The 23284-nt window shown below is 51.0% G+C and overlaps 1 protein-coding gene across 10 annotated transcripts in view; it reads right to left on the minus strand.

Moving 5' to 3' along the window:
• Positions 1 to 1305: 1305 nt before the first annotated feature.
• PRR5L (proline rich 5 like) overlaps positions 1306 to 23284 on the minus strand; it is a 129887-nt gene continuing 107908 nt past the window's right edge. For 8 of the 10 annotated variants that reach the window (XM_033121082.1, XM_033121083.1, XM_033121085.1 and 5 more), the window contains 5 exons: positions 22169 to 22226; positions 17618 to 17709; positions 14327 to 14467; positions 9100 to 9226; positions 1609 to 2855 (listed from right to left, as the gene is read on the minus strand). In XM_033121082.1, coding sequence (XP_032976973.1) covers positions 2461 to 2855; positions 9100 to 9226; positions 14327 to 14467; positions 17618 to 17709; positions 22169 to 22226 — 813 coding nt within the window. In that variant the 3' untranslated portion in view covers positions 1609 to 2460. Of the gene's footprint in view, positions 2856 to 9099; positions 9227 to 14326; positions 14468 to 17617; positions 17710 to 22168; positions 22227 to 23284 lie in introns of all 10 variants that reach the window. The other 2 variants (XM_033121086.1, XM_033121087.1) reach the window with 2 other exon arrangements.

Below are 23284 nucleotides of genomic sequence, written 5' to 3' on the forward strand. Positions count from 1 at the left end.
TTGTAAATTCAATCGAGGCACACAGCACGGGAACAGGATAGGTAACGTGTACAAAAAGATGTTTATTGAATCCGTTTTGCAAACAGACAACATGAAAGGTAAAAACCTTTTTGGGGTTTGTGAGCTCCCTCAGAGTGTAGAGTCGTGATCGCTTCCTGTCGTTGAAACCTCAGCCACAGAAAGATCCTAGCTTAAATAACAAAAATGACTCTTCAGCTCGTCAAGGGGAGAAACAGTTGTTAAAAACACAACAGCTATCACTCTTGCAACAGCTCTCATGGCCAAAATACCCATCGTCATCAAACAACATTGCTGTATGTACAGTCTGAACTATTTACTGTACAAATATCAAGTGTGTAGATCAAAGGGGAAGTTGTAAATTGGCTAACAGTCATCAGCAAACAAAGTTCACTGACACACCCCTTCTCACCCTAAGAGCTCCCATGTTTAACTGATGACTGACTGCTTTCCTCTTCAGGGGCATTTAGTACACGGATGAGGCATTTGAAAACATATGCACTGTTAATGTTGTAAACTAAGAAAAGAAAACCCAAGCATGATTAATTACTTTGCCTGGATCAATAAATACTAGTCCCAAGGCCTAAGTGTACTAAAGGACAGAAGCCATCCATCACATACACCGTCATGTTGTGCCATTTGCTAACGCATGCTAGTCAATTTGTGGACTTTAGCGAAGACGTACACGGAGATTACTTTTTGTTTGCAATTCTCAGATATCCTTTCGACGTCCATTCCTCTCTCCGAAGGATGAACACGAAACAACTTGTTAAACACAACTCCCACATTACAATGCATCCAAAACACGACTTTGGTCCTATTTCTCCACCCAGAAGGGCAATGCTGTCAAGGCCTAGATGACCTAGAAGGTCTCATCTCCTGCTGGCAGTTTAAACTGTCCTTCTCTTCTCCCAGCCACCTCCTGCCACTTCGGAAGCTAAGCTGGCTCAAGTCTCTTGAGATGTCATAAACAAAGTTTCCAAAGACTAACAGGATACCTAGAAGGTGCCAGAAGGGCCCAGGGTGGGGGCTTCTCTTTTTTCTGGAGCTGTTACGAGGGAGGCCAATAGGCAAAGATGAAGAGAAGATCAGGGGCTCAAGGTGCATAAAAAGCCCAGACCTGAGGAGAGCAGCGTTAAGCAGACAGCCTGCTGCCCCAGTGGCATACTGAGACATCACACGTTAGGGATTCCAGGCCCTTCTGGGTACTTCTTTAATCACAGGGAATGAACATCTCTCCAGAAGGTACTGCCCCCATCTCCCCCATCTCGCCCGCCCCCACCCCCACACTGTAAAGCACTGAGACCTTCCATTTGCCACCACCCTCTGCTCATGAGGCAAGCTGCACCTCCCCACCTCACTGCAGCTTCCCCAATGAACCACAACACTCGCAAACAGCGGCCATTCTGGATCCCAGTCCAGCTGCGTCCGGAGCATTGCAGCCACTGAGCCCTGCCCACCACCAGCACTTTCACCCCGAACCACTTCTGGTCTCTTTTCCTGGAGGGGATGCTTATTTTCTTAGTATGAAGACACACACCATTGGAAAGGAGCAGTGCAAGATCCTACGTGCAAATCGTTGCAAACTACTTTTTTTTTTTTTTGAAATGATGCACATTTAAAAAATTCAAGTCAAAATCCAGGAACAGACTAGTCGGTTGGTATCCGCCAGCCACTCGACTCACAACAGGACAAAGGTCAGTTTCTGAAATGAGAGAGGGATGAAGGCACTAGCTACTCCACTAGAAAGGCTAGTTCCTCAGGCTTGGGAGGAAGCCTGAGGGGGAAATGCTGAGGCTTAATCAAAGACGGGGCTTCTCCATCCTTGTGGCCCTCCTGGGCCAAAAGCCAAAGGCAGCAGGTAGCATCTGGATACGGGTGAGGGTGGACCCTCACCCACCAATGGGGCAACTCTACCCCAGTAATTCTGAAACCAGAATAAGGAAGGCACTTTCCCAGAGTCCTGCTTGGTAGGGGCTGCAGTCTACTTTCACTCTACACACACTAGGGGAGGAGAGGTATCTTTTCACCCACAAGCCTCTGCATCATCTGACCTAAAGGGGAATCCCAAAAGCCAACACTTTGTGTGTGTGGCTCAGGCAACATCTTGCTAGAGTAATGATGAGGGCACTGGGATGTACAGTTGGCAGCATCAGACAGTCCAACATTTGAGAGGGAAAAGCGCAGAGATGAGGATCTGCGTCAGGCAGGCAAGGCTGGAAATCAGAAAGTGAACATTAGGCAGCCAGGTGTGTGCCGGCACCGTCCTGAAAATGGAGAGGTTTCCAACAGGGATTTCCCCTAGGGCACTTAGACTCGGCCTGTACCTGAAAAGACAGAAGGCAGCATTGCCCAAAGGAAGAGCCCCCTGGGGACCCCCAGGGTGGAGTCGTACTCATCCTGGTCCCTACGCAGGAGCTGGGGAGTCCGGGAGGAGGGCCTTCAACTGAGGGAAGCAGAGTTCAGCTCTGGGTCTTCCTGGCTGCCCCCTGCCCCCTCCTCCAGCTCGTCAGGGCTGTCGGTGATGTTGGGCTCACTGGAGCACTGTCGGTGGGGTGCGGAGAAGCTGGGCGGCAGGAGCAGACACTTGTCCTCACCGCCGGGCTCCTCACCTAAGCCCGAGTGCATCATGGTAGCCATGGCCAGCAGCTGGATGTCAGAGTGGGCGTTCGCCACCGTGTGCCTCCGTACGCTGCCACACTTCTCCAGGTAGGCCTCCCCCTCCTGCTCTGTCAGAGGGGTCAGGGCCACCTCATTCAGGGGCCGGCTGACAGCGGTCATCGGGGAGGCATAGTTCAGGAGAGTGACCTTGGGCCGGACCCTGGAGTGGCGTCTGGCTGCAAGAGAAAAACCAGCAAAGGCTGTAAGCGAGGAGGACATAGTGGGGGTCAAACACTCCTCATCCATGAGGAAGAATGAAATAGGAGACAAAATGCCAAGGAGCAACCAAGACAGAAGAATCTATGCCAGACTGTGGCAGAGGTTTTCTCTGAAGCATGAGGCTCGTACCCTCCAGGCCACACACTTCTATAATGTTCTCACATTTTTACAATAACCATGTATTACTTTTATGATCACAAAAATCAATAACTATAAAGCAGGAGCACCGCAAGAGTTCAAAGAAGCAGAGACCCTATTAAAGAACCATCCTTTAAAATGCCCTGAAAAGCAATTCATTACTGTCCCGCTGCTATTAAAAGCAAGCACTTCAGCATGGTGGTTGCAAATCCCACGTTGGGGCCTGAACTCTCTAACCAGCCTGGCAGGAGATGAGGCTAGACTGTGCCATGAGCATTCACCACGTGCGGGTCCAAGAAGCGGAAAGAGCTAGAACAAAGGACACAGGGTAAGTTGAGGGCCTGGGGGATAGAGGCTGACACATGCAGCATCTCTGAAGGAAATGGAAATTCATCTGATGCTTTCCATGGGCCCCAACCCAGTAGCATGAGCCAGAAAGGTGTCTCAGATGGGTGCCTGGATGTCTACACCTCTCTCGCATTGTTAGGCCAGTGGTCCAAAGTCCTTGGAGGGCTCAACAGGCAGCAAAATGACAAGAGAGGCCAGTTGGGCTGCTGCTGAGAGCTGGAGCCAGAGTGAAAGTGGGCAATCTGGAGGAGGGGGTCCCCAGGACGCCTGCCCCTTCCTTCAACAAAAACGCTGGGCTCACTGCTGAGAGAAGTCTAAATCTGATATGGGGCCTGCCACAGGGGCTGGAACCCAGTGCGTGTGTGCGTACGTGCGTGGTGGGGAGGTGTCTTAGGAGCAATCATTAACGGAGCATGTGCTATTGATACAAAGACAGCCATATCCTAAAACTCCAGGTTTTTAAATCACTCCTTTGCTCCAGGACAAAATGTAACAAGGCCCTGAGGTTAATAATAAAATTCCTTTTGGCCTGACCAATGGAGCAGATCTGATAGATAAAGAGTGGGTTACTTTGCTAATTCCTTCAGGATGGGCAAGCGGAACAAACCTGGTAGACGAATTTCATTAGAAGGCGCCAGTTCCCTTCTTCAAACAGTTCTCTTCTTCAAACAGCTCCCCTTCCCCAAGCAGGCAAGGGAAGGTATAAAAGTAAGAGCTTTTGCCTCAGTCATGGGGCACCCCCATTGGGGACCCCCTCCCGCTTGGGAGCTGCAACCTCTTCTCCTGCTTCTAATAAACTATCCTGTGTTTAAAACTTTTTGCCTCTCCCTGGTCTGTGTTTCCATTCTCCGGCTTCACGAGACACGATCCCGGCTCGCACTCAGAAACTGCCGGCAGGTGCAACATCACCCACCTCAGTGTGTGCTACGGGCTGTATCAAAAAAGGAGGTGCTTCTCCAACATGATCTCCTTCAGACCCTGTTGTGGAAATGGAACCTGAACTTGAGATGCTAAGTAACTTTACAGTCAATAGTTAGTGACGAAACCACGACTCACGCCCTGGCTGCCAAAGCCCCTGCTTGTGACAGCTGGAAGGCCTATACACAGACAACTGTTAGAACAGGTCGACATGGCAAATGTCAGGGCAGGTGCACAGACAAGAGCATTCTGGGGATTCAGAGGAGGAGAAGCCACGCAGAGGGGTCATTTCAGATGGATCTGCTCCTTTGAGAGTGACTGACAGACTGGACCCAGACTGTCACTCATTCCCTCACTCAGAGGTCTATCCCAGAGCCTGGGTTACAAGGGGAACCACAGGCTCTCTGCCCTCAACATGCTCACAGTCTAAAGGGGACACTGACAAATCATCAGGCCATGACCACAGCAAGGAAAGGGCCAGGATGTGGTTTGGGGTCCCAGGGAGGGAAGGGGAAGCGTGCACAACGCCTCATCTGGAACGGTTCCACAGGAGCCAGGCCACCTCTAGCTGGGGCCATAATATGGCAGGTAGCAGCTCTGCCTGGAGACAGGGTAGCTTCTTCCTCCTGTGTTCAGTCCTCTGCAGCTCAGAGAGGTTAAGTAACTTAGTCCGGGCCACACCGCTGAAGCCCAGTCCTTGGAGTTTCCAAGGCCCCTTCTGCAGCTGGCCCCACCTCTCTCCGTAACTGCTGTTCCCTGCCTTCCCTGCGATGACTCATCCGAGAGGCCTACAGCTCTTCCTTCTGCTTTCTGGGAGGAATGTTTTGGTTCCCAAGACAGGGTGTGGGCAGAGCCGAGACCACAGGGGCCGCTGGGCTGTGTCGAGTTCCCTGGGCAGACAGTGTTTCTTTGCAAAGCTCCCACTGGACTCCAGAGCCAACTCCTGGACAAGTGTGTCAGCTGCATCCCCAGTGGGGTCAGCCCCTCCTGGGCCCCCTTGGGAGGCCTTAAAGTGGATGCCTGGCCTGGAGCTGACAGAGAGCTCCCCACACTGTTGGTAGTTGCTTTCTCCCTACTCTTCACACCAGGGAAGGCCAGGCCCTGCCACCCAGAGAAGGCAATCTCCCATTAAGGAAGGGACTGATTAAACTGTGGGTACCTCCTGGGACCTAAAACCTGGTCCCTCCCTTGCTACGGTGCCCTTTGAACAGGGAGAGGGACAGGGTCCTGCGCCTTCAGCTGGCACCTACCCACAGGCCTCGTCCTGACTTTCCCACAGGGTGGGGTGTGAGGGAGCCTTTATCCCTTTCCTCACTCAGCAGGCACCCCGCTGAGCTCTGGCATTCATCCCCCTGCACAGGAGCCAGAAATGGCAGCTCTTTTCAAACTTCCAGAGGGAAGAAAGCCCGGGTGAGGCAGTCCTCTGGCCCTTTGTCGGGGACTCAGTTCCCAGGTCTTTGATCTCCCAGGCTCACCAGCCTGGCCCCACAGAATGTGGGCATTGTGACCCCCTCCACACCAAGGCCATTGTGGGTGTCCCTCTCTAGGCTGCAGCACCTGAAAGCCCATGAATGCCTACTTGTCATGAGAAGTTACAGTATCTTGAGGCAGAGGGCCCTCCCCCTGCAGACACAATGCGGGGAGATGTGTGGGCGGCCAGGGCTTTTGTGTGGGAGAAATCGAGCATGCCCAGGGTAAACAGCCTGAGCCGTGGCTTGGAAACTTGGGGAACTAGAAAGGTAGGATGTGGGCCTGGCCTCTGACAAATCCGTCTATTTACGAGTTCATTACCTTCCTCCTCACCCCCATGGCCCTAGGAAAGTGACGGCTTTGGAGGGGAGACACCCACGCACGTGCACACCCTCCCTTTGTCACGGCCTCCGGCTCATCTTTTCTCTCTGAAGCAAGCCTTGCGTATCCAGGGAATGATGCTTATTCCTCAAGCCCATCCGCCTGGCTGGCAGGGAGAGAGAGAGACTTCCCATGAATCCCAGGAACAAACATGTGTGGAACTTCCTAGAAAAACCACTTCTCCTGCTCTGGTCACCTACCCCACCTTGTGAGAGACACCCTGGGGACATTTCTTAGTGATTCTGAGACTGAGGTAAGACAGTGCCACCCCCAGCAGGCTACGTGAAGATGAAATGAATACTTGTCAAGTGCCCAGTCAGCACCTGGAATATGACAGGCATTTGACATGGTGGCTTTGGAGATGATGGTCCCAGCTGCCCTGGCCACGCCTACCCCGCGTCAGGCCCCAGGAGACCACGACAAAACCCTCCTGCGGGCCCTGCCTTTTCTCGTCCAGCACATCGCCTTGACTTCAGCCATGTCTCACCTCTCCTCCCCCATGGGCAGGACAACTGTTATGACCTCCATTTTACTGAGGGGAGGGCTGAGGCCCAGAGAGACCTCTCAACCTGGAAAGGAGTGTCCTCCATGAGGAAGGGCACCATCATGGCCACTTTAGATGTTCAGCATCCAGAGGTTTGAGGGGAAATGTCCAGTCTCCGGTACTGCGTGGACTAAGGAATGAGAGGGAAAGCCCACCTCCTCAGCTGTCCCTCGGTAAAATCACAGTCATCTCCTAGGAGTTGACAGGGGTGGGGTCGGGTGATGGGGGCGCATAAGGGACAGCTGGTAAAGTGCAAACAGCTTGGGACTTTGGAAGCCTGGCTCTAATAGCCAAAGGATCTCAGTCCTCATTTTCCTCACCTGTGAAATGATACCTACTCTGTGGCATGGCATCCAGCCCACCCAGCACCGTGCCCAGGATGCTGTCTGTGTCAGGGCTCCCCTTGCCACCAGCCGCTCTGCAACTCTGCCACTCTTTCAGTTCCTCAAATGCTGAACTCTCCATTCACCACTCTCCCCACCCCAAAGCCCTCCCAAAGATCCGTCCCTGGGTGTTTGGGGCAGTCTGCTTATTCTGTTCACTCAGTTAACTCATATCCATCCTATAGGTCCCATCACAGATATCACTTCCCCCAGGGAGCCTTCCCTGATTTCCCAGTCCAGGTGAAGTCCCCTTGATATGGGGCCCGGGGCCCCTGTACTTCCTCACTCAGAGCACTTGTACACTGATGAGTCATCGTCTATTGTTTGTGACTTCCTTACTGGACTATGCATGCCAGAGGGCAGGGGTGGGTCCGTTTGTTCATGGATATATCTGCAGCTCCTCACAGGGTACCTGGGATGGGGTCTCAGTACACATTTGCTGAAATAATAATAAAAAAATTAATGGAAAGAGGGTCATTTCCTTCCCTCTCTGTCCCTACTGAGACAACGCCCCAGAGGCAAGGATGGTCCTTGGTACAAGAACAAAAACTCAGACCTTTGTTTTATATATTGACAAAGATGGGTATTACTCTTCTGTTAGCTGGAGAGCTGAAGGTACCCCTCCTTAGAGCAAGTCCTCACTGAACAAACTTCCAAATCTACCTTTGTTTCTGGCTCTAGGCCCAGCAATGGTGGAGTCCCTGCCATGGCCTGGCTAACCTGCTGGCGTCCTGACATCTGCCTGGATCCTCCTGCCCCCCAGGAGGTGAGCCAGTGAGCTGTGCCCTAGCAGGAAGGTGGGCTCCAGGGAAGGCATGGCAACATGGCACCAGCTCATGGCCGGGGAGGGCAGGAGACTGCTTTCCTTCAGCTGTCATTTCTACTCTGGCATGTTCCAGCTCCTGGGTGGAATGAGGGAGGGAGGGAGGGAGGGGGAGGACCTGGCAGGCAGCAAGTTGGGGCCAGCACCCTCCGATTTGTGGTGGCTGTGGTTAAGCTGATGTCTCCAGAGAAACATGAAGGGGCCATAAAGACTGCGGCCGGCCCTGCCTTTTTCTGCAGCACAGAGGCCCAGGAAGGGGTGGGAACCTCATTCTTTGAAGCTTGGCTCCAACTCCAAGCAAGGAGAGGGGGCAAAAGGTTCTAAATTCAGGGGCTCCCCTTCTGTCTCTGCACCTCCGTGGGGGCTCGTCATCCTGATCTTGGGGTACAGATGCCAGCCATCCATCTAACAAATACATTTTTGAGTGCCTACGGTATGCCAGGCACCGTTCCAGTTGCTGGAGGTAGAACAACAAACAAAAAAATTCCTGCATTTTGGGGGCTTTTGTTTCAGAGGGTAACTGAGGAACGTCTTTTATGATAAGCCTTATTACAGAAGCTATTTCCCCACCTAGACGGAGGTCTCACAGAGAGAAGGAACAGATCTGATTCATCTCTGGACTCTCCGGGGTGCCTAGTACAGAGCCTGACGTTCATGAATGCTAGTTTTACAGGAAAAGGGCCCCAACAGAATCTGTTCCCCAAATCCAGGAGCCCTTTCCTTGGTGTGAAGGCCCTGGCAGTACCCACAGAAATGGAATGGGGAGTACCAGCTCCGTGTCATCTGGCCCCACACACAAAAAGTTGGCTTCACTTTTCCAGCTGCTTTCAAAAAGGAAATCCACCTCGGGTGATTTTTCTACTCAAGTGGAAGAATGGTACATTAAGGCACAGTTTCTGGTGTCGGATACAGAAGGAATAACATCGCATGCACAAGAAAAAGATCAAGGCCCCTGATCAAAGATGTGGATCGGATAAGCACCACCACAGAAGCACACTAAGGGTCCCTGGGGAGGAATTGCAGAGTGGGGAAGTTGCCAAGATACTGGCCAGCCAGGAAAGGTGAGTGATTAATGCACCAATTCGCACGGGCCTGCATCCGAAGCAAAAGGCACGGTGCCTAACGGGGGCCCAGTATAATATAGCTGATAGCGTTGTCTTTAAGGCTCCTGGCAGCTTGAGAGCTGTGCCCCTTACCCAGTGTGTACGTGGGGCCTGAAACGCCTCGGTCCTCGATGATGCCCAGGAAAGGAGAAACCACTTGCTTCACCAGCTCCTCCAGTTGCAAATAACCCTCACTTGGGCCGGTGGGTTCATGAACACTCTGGAAACAAACATCCAAGAAAAGCAAAGGTCAGTCAAAGTCGCCATGGCCAGCTGGCCCTCCTACCACGTTCAAAGCAGTTACACGGGCAGGTAGCACCCTAGTGGCTGGAATGAAGGAAACTGAGGCCTGAAGCCCGAGTCACTTGTCATGGGTCCCTGTGATCAGAATTGTGTGTATGGCGGGTACCCCGGTGCCCGTCCAGGGGCCCCACCGATGCAGTGCAGGTGGGAGGGGCCCCACCCCAGCTCCAGGGCTGAGGTCTCACTGGTCCCAATCATAGTAACCCTGCCCCCACTGTCACAATCACTGCTTCTCACTCAGCATGCAGGCACTTTACATAAGCATTTCACATGGATCAAAGCACAGCGGCCTCCCAACAACCCAAAGAAGGTGACAGTCTTATCATCTCCCTTTGACAGAAGAGGAAAATAAGGCCCGGAGAGCTTAAGCAACTTGCACAGGAAAACACAGCTGGTCAGTGGTGAAAACCCAGGACGTTTACCCAGGCTCTCTGGCTCCGATCACATTTTACTGCCACTTGTTAACAGGCTAGAAAAGAGAGGGGGACAGAATACGACACAGTCCAGAACAGCAGAAGAAAGAGTCAATCTGACACGGGATGTATGGTGAGCACCAAGATGAAGCATCCGTTCAAAAGCCTAGCGTGACTGGAGCCCTCGCAGCCAAACCCAGAGCAAACACCAACGAAAACAATGACCACAATAATCAAAACCGGAAAGGAGCCAGGAAGTAACCAAGATTTTCTAGAAAACCAGCAGGCTGCGAGGGGACTCCATGTCTCCCTGGAAAGGACTCCAAGCCAGAATCTTGGGTTGAGCGGCTGCAGGAGAACAGCGATAAGGCTCTGTAGGGACTGTCCTGCCACATCCTCAAGACGGAATAGATATGAAATCACCTTCCCTTACAAGTGAAATCTCTCCACGGCACACCAGAGTTTTCGGGGGTTGCAGGGTAAGAGGATCGGGCAATGAAGCCGGAAGGGCCAATATCCCTACAGGCTGGAGATCACTGGGTGTGACAGATGCTCCCAAAGAGGCAGGCCCACTTGGCTCCGAGACGGGGTGGCTGGGCGGTGGGAGAAAGGAGGCAGCCTGAGGAAACACTAGGGAGACTGAGGAGGGGGCTACGAGCAGAAGACTTGGCGGTTGGGGCTGGGAAGGCGTCAGAAGGGAGGAGATGCAGAGGATGTGAGTGGGCCTCAGGCCCACGGCACCGGGCTTTAGCGAAGGCTCCCTGGTGGCGACAGGGAGAAGGCAGGATGGGTTTCCACGCCCCCGTGGCTCCAATTCCGCTCAGCCTGAGCTGAAGCATCGGAAAAGCTGGCAGCAGAAATTACGGGAAAAAACCAAGGAGGTGCTTTTCTGAGGAACACACACGTCTGCCCAAAGGGAAGGGAACCCTCCGGGCCAGAGAAGGGAGAGGGGAGCCTTACTCATGCTCCCCAGGACCCACCCCAGGCCTCCAAAGTGGAACCGTGTCAGCCCCCAAACCACCTTGCCTGGGTTTCAGAGCCCAGTGAACTCTGTTTTCTCCATTTTGTTCCCTCCTTGATATTGTTTCATCTGACTTCTACTCCCAAAACTTTCCCCCATTCAAGTTGTAAGTGCCAGAGAGGGATGACAAAGAAAGGAGACGAGGGAAAAGATGGGAAGAAAATGGGTTAGAAAATGTGTGATTTGGAGCTGGATGGTTTTCTCCCAGGGTAGCAGCTGAGAATTTGGCTTGCACATCGCCCCCAGGAAGGAGCTGCCCCCACCCCCGGCCCTCGGCCGGGCTGCTAGATTGGCCAAGTATTTGCAGAGTCCAGTGCAAAATGAAAATGTAGCGTCCCTTGTTCAAAAATGATTAAGAATGTCAAGACGGCGATGGGAGAGTATTAAACCAAGCCTGGGGCTCTGGTGAACACAGGACCCTGGGCTCCCCCGGGTCTGCCCGGGTCACACATCCTGCCTGGCTGGGGGGGACCCCTCAGAAGGCACCACTCTCGGATGAGCTCAGGATCTGCCTGCACCTGCCAGCAGGAACCAGAGCTCCACGTTGGTCAAACTCTCTGATTCAGCTTCTTCCTGGAACAGTCTGAGTACAGGAGCGCGTGGCCCACGGTAGGAAAGTGTGAGCCCCTTGTGTGTTTTGGAAAGGGAGGGTGTGTTCAGGGACATTTTGGAAGAGCATTGGAAGAAGGAGAGAGGAAGGCCTGACCAATGGCTCTCTTCCCTGTAAGAGAGTCAAGCAGGGGAAAATCAGCCCCAGATGTCACAGCACTGAGGAGAGGGGGGGCTGGGGAGAGAAGGGAGCCATTGTAAGTACCGGGGCCCAAATTGCCTGCAGGGGGAGAGGTCCCAGGGCAGTGTGACCTACAAGGTCCGTTCAGATCCTGAAGCTGCTGCCCTTCTTGCTCAAGAAGATGGACCTAGACTGGGGAGAGACCTGCACGTTTCATTGTCACACTCCCGGCCCCTGGCTCTGTAGGTCCTAGCGCGAGGAAGGACACACATGGACCAGAACTAGTCCCAGGAGATCCCCCCAGGAAAATGTCAAACGCTCCGTGTTAAAGCAGGACCACCTTAGAAGCTTACGGGGTGTTTCCCAGTACCTGGGAGGCTGAGGGCAGGGAGGCAGTGTAGCCAAGAAAGGCTGAGTGCGGAGGTGGAAAAAGCAAGAGCTGAGGAAACGGGTGACAAGCCCAGCTCTCTTACAAATTAGTATATGACCTTGAGCTGTAAGAGTTAGCCACGTCTCTGAACCTCCACCTCATCGGTGATGGGAAAACAGGGACTGTTTCCTTGCCTGATTTCCCAGAAATTTGTCCCAATGCTGAAGCCTCTTCTCTGACTGGACTGTCCTCTGCCAAGATTGCAATTCCTGCATGATGATCACCACCACGAGGAATGAGTCCAGAGACCTGAGGTCAGTCACACTCAGGCTCTTCCTAGCTGGTGCCACAATTCACTGAACATTTAATTAACACCTACCATGTGCTAGAGACTGTGCTGGGTGCTGAAGGCACAAGAGGGAGGAGAAAACACATAGACCCACCTGGACCTGGAGGAGGCTTGTGGGCCATTGGAGACCAAGTGTTCTGAGCAGAGTTGAAGGCGCTAAGAAGGCCAGTGTGGCCAGAGGTCCACCAGCAGGGACACTGAGCTGCAGGTGAGGCTGGGGAGGGGGGAGGGGTCAGAGGCCAGGGTACAGACTTTGGCTGTTTTCCTAAGATCACCAGGGACCACTGAAGAATTTGAAGCTGCCCCATGGAGAGCAAACTAGGGTGGAGGCCCGGGCAGATGAAGGAAGATTCTCCAGGGCAAGCAATCTCCCCATCTTTAGGGGCTTCAGGGGGACAATGACAGCTTTCTCGTGTGGTTCCTGGGTGGTGGGGCACAGGGCCCGGAACGTGGGGATGTGCGAGATGTGTTCTCTTACTACAGAGACAGGCCCTCTGGGCCACCATCCACAGGTGAGAGCCCTCACCTCAATTCTTCCAAAAAAAACAAACAAACAACAAACAAGGAGTCACCTCTCACCCCTAAAATATAAATGGAAATGGAAGGGTGGAAGCCCAGCTTTCCTTTCCTAATCTCCCTATCTGAATCCTAAACGAGCTCATTTTCTAGCTTCCTTATTTGGAATCCAAGGTATGTTTTATGTTTCTCAGACACGAGCTGCACACACACTTTTCTACCCCCCTTACTTCTCCTTCCCGGCCACAAAAATACTTGCCCTGGCATTCCAGCCAATTACACCCACTCTTACCCTACCAGGCAACTCTTCTTCTACTCTGATTTCAGGAAGGGGGGAGAATACCCAGAAGGATAGTCTAACGACAGAGCCGGAGAGCACAACAGCCGGGGGCAGGAAAGGTCAGGTCCCCAAGCCTGACATTCCACCCCTGCTGAAAGGGCAGCCTGAGGTCACTGCCTGACTGATCAAGGATGGAAAGCTCTTCCCCGAGGACAGGCTCAGAGCTGATGCTGCAGGATCTAAACTTGGTACAGAGGTGGGGGGTATAGAATAGCCTCCTTTTGGGTGTGTCCCTACCCCACATGTACCCTCTTTCTTGAGAATTGTGCGCCCCCATCCATAGGATTGGGATCACTGAGGCCATCCTACACTCCTTGATCCCACTCAAGGTCATAGCTGATTGGGCAGAGGGGAATCATGTAGCCTGAGCTGGACCAATCAAAGTGTTTTCCATGAGTGGACATAGTTCTGAGTCCTACTACCCCTTGCTGAGGGACCTCAGGCAAGTACATAAACTTCCTGGGTTTCAGTTTCATCATCTGTAAAATGGGAATAACAAGAGTGCCCACCTCATCATGGGGTCATTTGGATTATTTGATTCAGATGGCAACACACTTAGTCTTTGGTCCATGCCTGGAAGGAACCAGTAAATGTTAGCTCATCTTCCTATTGTTGATTTAGAATTGAGATGAAGAGATACTAGGCAACCGTCTGGGGTCGTCTCTTGGTGAAAACAGATGAGCTATAAGATGCCATGTTTGATCAGGTACAAACCAAAGGCAGTTCTGGAGAGAGAGAGAGAGGGAGAGAGAGAGAGAAACAAGTCTAAGAGAGACTAGGCAAGGCTAGGAGAGGCAGCGTCAGAGAGAACCAAGGTAGACCAGATATAAGTAGAAACCAATAATTGGAGAAAGGATGGTGGCTTTGTGGCCTGACACGGTCTCCCTTCTGGTCGCAGTCCTTTAGGAAGCCCACTGTCCCAAGAACCTTCCAGTGAGTTCCTGGTCTGGCTTGAGCTAGGTTCTTGTTATTTGTAACTTGTGACTCTACTGAACAGGAGAGGAGAGAAGAATGCCCACTTCCTGAATGACAAGACTCTGCTCCTCACTCCCCACTGGGATCCCAGCACCGAGTACTGCACCAGGGACCTCAGAGGTGATCAGCGATGTACAGCAAATGTACAAATGAACTAAGGAACACACATGACTAAACTAAAGGACACTAAACTAAACTAAGGTGCTCTGGTCATGTGGTCCCTTCCCCCTCATCCCACAGTGGGAGTCTCTTTCCCTCCTCTCTTCCCTCAGCCGTGGAGTCACGTCTCCACTGGGGCCTCACCTGCAGGATGAGCAACATCTGGACAATGGATGAGGGCAGCTGAGACTGGGCCAGCAGCACCAAGTCGCCCAGCTTCACCTTGAGCAAGACCAGGTCACGGAAGCCCAGCAGGGAGATCTGGCGGATGGTCAGCTCCTGGCCCTGGCGGAGAGAAGAGGCAAGAGTGCGCTGGACCTACCACCAACCACGTGGGGTTCGGAGCACCCAGGATGGGACAGGACGAGGCATCTCAAGGCCTGGGGGGGCTGTCACAGACTTAGCCCCTAACTTGCAGAATGAAAGCTTCGTTTAAGATAAGGCGTGACTCGGGCCGGCCCGGTGGCTCAGGCGGTTGGAGCTCCATGCTCCTAACGCCGAAGGCTGCCGGTTCGATTCCCACATGGGCCAGTGGGCTCTCAACCACAAGGTTGCCAGTTCGACTCAAAAAAAAAAAAAAAAAGATAAGGCGTGACTCAACCTGCCTAGATGACCCAAAGATGGAGAGGACACAAACAATGGGCGCCATGCTGTCTTGAGTGCCATGGGTGGTCAGGGGGAAAGGGAGAGAGAGGAAGGTGGGGAGACACAGGAGGAAAGGTCACCGCCGCCGCCCCACGTTCAGGGCTGCTTCCTCAACTTCATTCATCGAGTGTCTGAGCACCCATCATATGCCAGGCAAAGGAAGAAAACGCAGGACCTGTTAGACTCGCACATAAATGCGGAAACTTAGGACGAAAAATAACTGGGAAAGTAAAAGGAAAGGGACTTGCTCAGTCATGTAGGGTGGGGACAGAGAAAGAAAAAAATAACTACTAATCGTAAGAGCTGACACTTAGTAAGCTCTCTGTGCCAGGTCTGATGCTGAACTTTCTGGATGTAAATAACACACTTAAGCCCCACAAACTCCCTCCCTTTGAGAGAGGCACTGCTATAAAACCTCCCCCTACAGGGGAACAATCCTAAATCCCAGAATGACAGTAATTTACCCAAGGTGGAGCTGGATTGCAAACCTGAACTATTTGATTTTAGAGCTCCCGAAGTCTCCCAAACCAGAAAGGGGAAGGGGGGGGTCCCATTTCCCAGCTCTCCTTTGTACGCACCAAAAATGGGTTGCTCGTGGCAGAGATAAGGATAGCATTAGGGTATACCCTACCAAACAGGACATAGGTTCCATCCTTAAGACTCTAAGGTTTAAGGAAGTTCTGCATTCCCTATAAACACGGCCTAGAGTGGTTTGGCCATCTCTGCGACCCCCACCCTCCAGTCCCAACAGACACACACAATCCCCCCACACCTTACAGCTCAGTCCAGTCACCCTTCTGGGTTGCCGTTCCCCCCCACACACACACACACACTTGGTCATTTCCAATGGCAGTGGTTCCTCCGCCCTCCCACTAGTCCAAGGTCCTGCAGTTTCTATTTTTTGCACCAGGTCCCAGCTCTTGGCCCTGACGACTTCTATCATAGGTATCTGTGCCCTTACTTCATCTCCAGGAGCCCTTTCATTTTACAAGGTAGCAAAATAAAGGCCAATTTCCACACCCTTGGACACAGTAGACACTCCAAAACGCATTTGTCCAACGAGGAAGTAGGTCTCCTAGAGACACTTACACACTCAGAGAGAGTTGTGGGAAGGATCGAGCCAGACGAACAGGCACCTCAGGGGCTGTCACTACTAGTAGTGAGAACCCCTAAGGCAGGGATTCTCAAAGTGGGGTGTCGGAACCAGCAGCAGCAGCACCCTTGGGAAATTGGGGGGGGGGGTGGACATGGGCAGATTTTACAATGTTTCAAGGGAAGCAGGGTGGTACCATCTTCAGATCTGTACCAACTGGGCTCCCGCCTGGATCAGAGCCTAAGGGGGCCCCCTGGGCCCTCCAATGACTGTCCCGAAGCTACGCCCATGCAGATCCCACACCACCCGTTCTACACCATCTAGGTACCCACCCCTGGGGAATCCCATGCCCACATGGTCCTAAGAGAGACCCAGGACTGCACACCCCCTTTAGGAGGGTTGCCAAATAAAACACAAGATATCCAGTTAAATTTGAATAGTTTTTTTTAAGTACATGGCCCAAATATTGCATTATTCATGTTTATCTGAAATCCAAATTTAACTCAGCATCCTGTATTTTCATTTGCTAAATCTGGCAACGCGACCTCCCAGGACTGTCTTCTTAAGACCCACTGCTGGCTGAGGAGTGACAATTGCAGGGAAGGGAGAAGCTTGTGGGTATGGGGGCTGAACTGTCCACAAACATGCTATAAACCCTCTCACAGGGGGGTGCAGGATGGAGCTGAGGATGGGACAAAAAGTGCAGGCCAGAGGTTTTCTGCTGGAATTGTTAGGGGCAGGCGTGATATATGGGAAATTTAAACCTTTGACATATATTTAAAAGAATTCCGAATTCCTTTAAAACACCATTCAGAGCAAACAAAGCACCTCTGTACAAAGTAATTCATGTCACTCACTGCTAAGGGTTGCTATTCTTGCACCTCATGCCTGTCCTTCACCACAGCCTGATTAGATACAAGGCCTTAACCCCACACACAGAAGACGGGACAGTGAGCATAGGGCAGCACAGGTGTATGAGAGAGGCATGTATTTTGGAGAGGAAGGTCTCCTGGTCAACTTGCCAGGCCAGGGGGAGTCCATTCTGGCCTGGCACTGACCAATCCTGCAGGAGGGTAGAAGGAAATCAACACAAGTGGTAGTGTGACCTGAGGTCACAGAATTAGACTATGGAAGAGACGCCACTCATCTTTTAGTCTTCATTCCTCATTTTGCAGGAGATGAAATGGAGCTACGCTCAGAGAAGTGAAATGAAACAGTTCGCCCAAACCCAACTGTGGATTCTGAGTCCAGTGTTCTTTCTCCTGCACCATCTTCAGGAATCCCTTACAGAAGGCAAGGAACATGACCCCTTTCCCACAGTCTTAGAGCAAAGGAAACTTACGTAAAAGGTGTGCTTCAAAGGAAGGGGAGAAAGCAAAAGTAAAAGGTCTCCTTCCCCCATATTCTCTAATTCTGAAAAGTAAGAGGCAGCAAACCACTCCAACGATATACAGACATGCTCCAAACCAAGAGGGTGACAAGGGCCTACACCTTGCTCATATGCGGGGCCTCTTCTTTGATTGAGGTTAGATGCTAAATATAGAACCAGAGAGGCTTCCAAAGACCTATGAGGTCCTTAGCCGGCTCAGGAGCCTGGCCTCCTGGTTCTCCCCCATTCACCAGGAGGCCCCGGGGACAAAGGCTACGGAATAAGACAGATCGCTGAGGCCGGCAGAAGGCCGATCCGTAAGACTGACCTGAACTGGATAAAATATTGCCTGCAGGGTGGGGAGAGTCTCAGTGAAGAAATGGTCCCAGACTTCAGCCAGAACCTCAATGCGATTTTCACCTACATGAGGGCGAGAAGATGGGAGGGGAGAAAGAGAGAAAAGAACGTGTCATTACTTGCAGGAGAGGACAGAAGTCAGTTCCACGTCCAGGGGAGCGTGGCGGGGAGGTGGCACAGGGGAAGAAAGCTCATTACCTTCGTTTGATCTGTAAGGCGTTACTGTAGTAAACATGGAATGGGATGGGAAGACTCAGCTGAAATTATGCAAATATGCCTGCTATCCCTCAATCCAGAAAAGGGAGCTGAACTTTGAAAACTACATAATAATTGCCGTCATCACAAGAGTGGTTACAACATTAGCAGTCACTGTGCTAAACTGCTTATCTGTGGGACATCTCATGAGCAGACTCTATTACCCCACTCTGTAGCCTCAGAGAAGTCACGTATCTGGCTCAAAGTCACAGAGCTAGAAGGCAGAGCTGGGATTCTGGAACCCACGCTCTTCACCAACGTCATTCGGGACGATCGTTATGTGCACCATTACATATTGGTTTGTTTTTTTTTAATCACCAAGACACTGGCTTTTTATTCTGGAGTTGAGCTGTCAGTTGAGGGAGGTGGAAAGAGGGCCTGAAAAGTGTCACCTCCACCCACTGCTTTACGGTAACCAGGAGGACAGCATTCTGTCAAGTGGTCACCTGCAGCGCACAGACCCCACCTCCTGAAACTCTCACCCCTAGGGTCAGGAAGCCCAAGCCATGGCCGAGGGCCACCCCTAGATGTACACGGGTTACCCGACGCCACCAGAAGACTGTATGAGGAACTTTGCACCTGTAGAAAAGGCAGAGAGAGGCCTGCACGGTGGTTGCTGTTTAATGACCTAGATAACAGAGCTGATCAGGCACTGTCTCTGCTCATCTGAGGCAGAGAAACTGGGTCAGTCAAGATTAGACACCAAGAGACGGGCTTGGCAAAACACTGCCAGTTCCACTGAACAGATACAGAAAGATTCATTTAGCGTTTTCCGTCTATTAATTTAATGGACGCTAAAAGCAGTGGCTGGGAAAGAGAACAGAGCAAGCGCATGAGCAAGCAGCTAGCAGGGCCAAAGACACGCAGACTTGGAAAGGTCAGAGTGAAATACACTGGGGCAAAGTGCAAACCCACAGCCCCTTCTGCTTTCCCTCACAAAGCGCTCATGACGCTTTGTTGGAATCGCTTATTTTACTTCTCTGTCTTCGCTAGGATGGGAGGGAGTACATAGGTTCTGTCCGTCCGGCTCACTGTTGTATTTGTAGTGTTTATAGCATGGTGCCAGACACACTGATAAATGCACGTTTAGAAATCTTTGAATGAATGAATGGCAAGTATTAAATGTATAGATTTTTGCAGATGGTAGGGCGGGTGAGTGGAAGGCGGTTACCATTTCACCCAAATACGGGACACGGCAGAACAGGACTTCATGGTCAGCTCTCACACGCTCCTTCGTTTAGATAAAAAAAAAAAAAAACCTCGGTAATGTGGGTAACCTGGCCGGGGAGACCCTGTTTCCTTCTGCGTCTTCATCTTCTTCTGTGATCCCCTCAGACTTTCGGGCCTCACTATGTGCATTTTACCTCAGCCCCTCACGCTCACCAGGCTCAGGCATGCTTCTCAGCCTTTGCTTGTGCCCGTCCATCCCTTGGCCCAGACTATTATTTCCCTCCTCCCTTGGCCTAACCTACATGTGTTTATCTTTCTAGTTTCAGCTCCAGCATCACTTTCACAGGAAAGTCTCCCCATTGGTCAAATCCCCCTACGATGGGTGGTATTCTTAGTACTTACTTGTCCTGTTTGCCGTTTTCTATTTGGTGATGATGTGATTACTACCTGACTCCACTACCAGGGGATGCGTTCCACAAGGGCCTGTTAATCCTATGATGGTTTTGTTCAGCACTGTGTCCCCAGAACCTAGCAAGTACCTGGCATGTAGGAGATAAGTGTGTGAATGAAATCAGTCACCATCCTCTTTTCAAACGTAGGCGATGCTAGTTCACTGCAGGGAGGTATCGGGGAAGTTAAAAGGACCACCTGAAATGCTAGGTCCTCCTGGTACCTAAAACCAAGGTGAACCCCAACACCTGGAAAATGTACTCAAAGGAGAAAAGGCTATTCCAGCTCCTTTATTGATGGCCCTTAGCCTATGCCTTCCATTACAAAGACAAGCAGATGCCCTCTGGGCCTGAAGGGAGGCAAGGAGAACCCTGCAGGTCAGTGCTCGTGCCTGCTGACTCCCCTTCACCACAAAGGCAGAAAGGTCATTGGCACATGAGGTAATCCTTCGATCCGGCAGTAGGAAGGCGCCGCTCCTGGAAACCTGGGTCTAATTGCTGGCTGCAAACTTCAGGGAGTAATGGAGGTTTTGGAACGTGTTCAGAGAAGAACATCAGACAGACACCAGGGTAGCCCCGGGGAAGAAAGAGTTAAAGGAAGGAGGTGACTTCACCTCCAGAAACAGACCACCAGTCAAGGACTTGGCTCCCAGCAAAGATGAAGGCGGTTTGGATGGAAGGTTCTAGATGACTGTCTTATAAAACTGTCCTCTAATGTGCCGTGAGAGTTTAAATCACCAGAGGTATGTAGAAATAGAGAAAAGAAACTTCTTTAAAAGCTCTAGACAAGGTGACTGAGAGTCACATGGCACATCCCACACAAGAGCAATACGTGGACAGGAACGGTCTCTGCTTTTTCTGCAGCCATAAGGCGGGGCATACATATATAAGCAAATAGGTCAATAAAGTAAAGTGTGTTCAGCGATAGGATCGTTCATATCAGTTGTTTCCAAACTATATTTCATAGCGAGAGAATCCTTTTATCCAAACAAAATCTTTCTTGGAGTTATACTACATAAAATAAACTAGTGATATTGTGGCTGAAAACGCAAAGGACTCGTCAAGGTTCCCCACATGCCCCTCCTCTGTGCAGAAAGGGCCCGAACAGCCAGGCCCCAGAAGAAGAGAGACCCAGAGAGAATACCCGGCCCTGTGCTCTCCAGCTACACTTTGGGCAGAAGCACAGAACCTCAGATGACCTCTGTTTACCCATCTAGCTCCATTTCTGAGTTTTCACTCTGAATATATCTGTGTTAAGTGTCACTTGGGTGAGAGACATTCAACTTTCTTTTTTAAGGGCACTTGAATCTCTGGTTTTGTTCAGTTATCTTTTTCAGAAAGCTGGTTTTATGTTGTTTTATTCCCCCTACATTTCCAGGAGCACGTAGTAACTCCCCAAATGACTTATAAATAATGTGGTCAGGAGACCACGCTTCTTTTTCCTCCCTGTCCTAAGCCTCCATGTTCTCCATGTGAGTACCAGCCTGCCTCCAAAAGGCAAAAGGACCACTAAGTTGTCATCAAAGCTAGTCACTTACAAATAAGGCCTTGGGTTAGTGGGTTGAAAAGTCTTAGCACAGACATACTCAAAGGAAATAAGGCTACGTGTTCAGTCAACTCTCAAACAGACAGAGGTTAATTTCTAACCTCTGTTTTTCCAAAGGTTTGGCGAGCGCTTACTGTGTGCCACACACTGAACTTTCCAGTGTTGTTTTCTCATTTTTCCTCTGACTTTGTCTGTCTAGGAGACATTTCACTAAACACCAGTCTCTTTCTTAGGGAATGGGAAGAAAAAAAGGAATGGTCTAATGCCTGATAAAGTCTGGGTCTAGACGTAAGTTTGACCTACAGATAGAGGTCTCTAGGCTGCAGTGGAAAAAAAGAAGAATCATTTTGCCTACCTACTATGTGCTGGGTATCGTGCTATGCCAATTATGCACTTTATCCTCCCTACAATCCCTACCCCCATTTTATCATTTTTAAAGATGATAAAAACCAAGACTCAGAGAAACTAGAAACTTTCCAAGTCACCCAAGAAGGAGGTGGCAGCTAAGACCAGGACCCACATGGCGGGGAGCTGACAGTAGCCCCTGGTGGAGTCATGATATTGGCTGATTCTTGCCTTTGGTGCCGTCTCCTCTCTCCGTTCAGTACCTTCTAGCCTGTTGGATGGGCTCGAAAAGTCTTTGAAAGCCAGGAAATTGCCCTTTGCCTATCAAAGCACACCCCCTTACGTGGGTGTCTGCCTTAGTCTAGTGTCTCCCAAATGGATGGCCCTCCTGTCATGTATGACCACAAGAAATGTGACAGAGGCCATCAGACCGGAGGGAGTAACAAGGCAGGATCTGCAGTATAATTTATCCCTTCAAAGGAGACCACCAGCTCACATCCTGTGAAAAAAAACCCTTAAAAAGGTCTCCAAAGAGACCACCCCCATTCCACTTCATGTTTCATAACCCAGTTCTCACTGGCACTGCCATGAGGGGGGCTGACTCAAATCGAAATGCTGCCGCCTAGCTGGAGAAGAAACGGACGGGCTGAATCACTCACTTGGAGCCTGCCACTTTTGGACAGAAGCACTTCAGCTGTCCAAACATCAAAGGCTGAGTCACAGGGACCCCGTTCTGTGAGAGCAGCCTTGTACTTGCCTTCACACAGCTTAATCTTCTCCTCCACAAACAACAGTCCTTTTGCAAGAAGCTGGTTCTGCCAAAAGAAAACAAAGAACACAAGCGTTGGACTACTTCATAGCATGACAACCCTCTTCCACTTCCAGTGGGTGCGGGAACATAATTCTGGGCACTTCTATGGTCGTCGTGCCTCCAAGTTTAAGAAGACTTTTGTCCTCTCGGAAGGCTCAGGCTTCAGGAGAAGACAGTGAGACATCCCATAGCAAAGGAATGAGACAAGAGCCAAACCCAACTTCCATTCACATCCCTCGAACCATGGAAGAGGCATGCCACAAGCTTGGCTGAGCTCTGTGGATGGACACTGACCCCCAGTGCCCTTCAAGTCCTTAATCTATGCTCAGAAAAGGGAGCATTGAGGCGATGGGAAATTATACAGAAATAAGAGATCTTTTTTAAAAAGATAAACGTAGGGTTTCTCACACTGGCACATAAGAGACTTCATGCAAAATCTTAAGCAGCAGTGAGTATGTGTCCGTCCATGGGGGTGTGCATGGGAAAATTGTGGAAAGAGAGTAAGATTAAGTCCTTTTGCAATTGCAACTAACAATTGTTAAGTGTTCTGTGTATGTCAGAGAGTTTATACCCTTCATCTCATTTAATTCCAACCCTCCCAATAATCCTTTCCGGTTGGTGCCATTACCCCTTACTTTAGTGATGTTCAGTAAAGAAACTTGCCCACAGAAGACAGAGCAGGTCTTCCTGGCTCCAGAAACCATGCTCTTTCCACTCTGCTTTCTTGCCTTCCAGCAAGTTTTCCCACCCAGACCCCCTTCTTCCCTTGAAAGGCCGCAGCTGGTCCCATTAAGACACGGAGCAGACTTTCTGCAAGTCACAAAATCTCAGAGAGCAAGCGTGAGCTGGTTCCTGTCCACTCACCTCACGTGATTAGAACATCAAAGGCCTGTGCTTATGGGGTGGGGCTCTCAAGGCGATATGTAGCCTACAAAAAAAATCCTAACACATTTCTTAGTGTTCTCCTTTATAAAACCCTGTTACACAGTGACGACCACAGCAGGCATGGTAGAGTGGAAAGAAGTGGGTATCAGACAGGGTGTTCAAGTCTCAGCTCAGCCA

The sequence above is a fragment of the Rhinolophus ferrumequinum genome, chromosome 11, assembly GCF_004115265.2.
Source record: "Rhinolophus ferrumequinum isolate MPI-CBG mRhiFer1 chromosome 11, mRhiFer1_v1.p, whole genome shotgun sequence".
In the NCBI taxonomy this organism is placed as follows: domain Eukaryota; kingdom Metazoa; phylum Chordata; class Mammalia; order Chiroptera; family Rhinolophidae; genus Rhinolophus; species Rhinolophus ferrumequinum.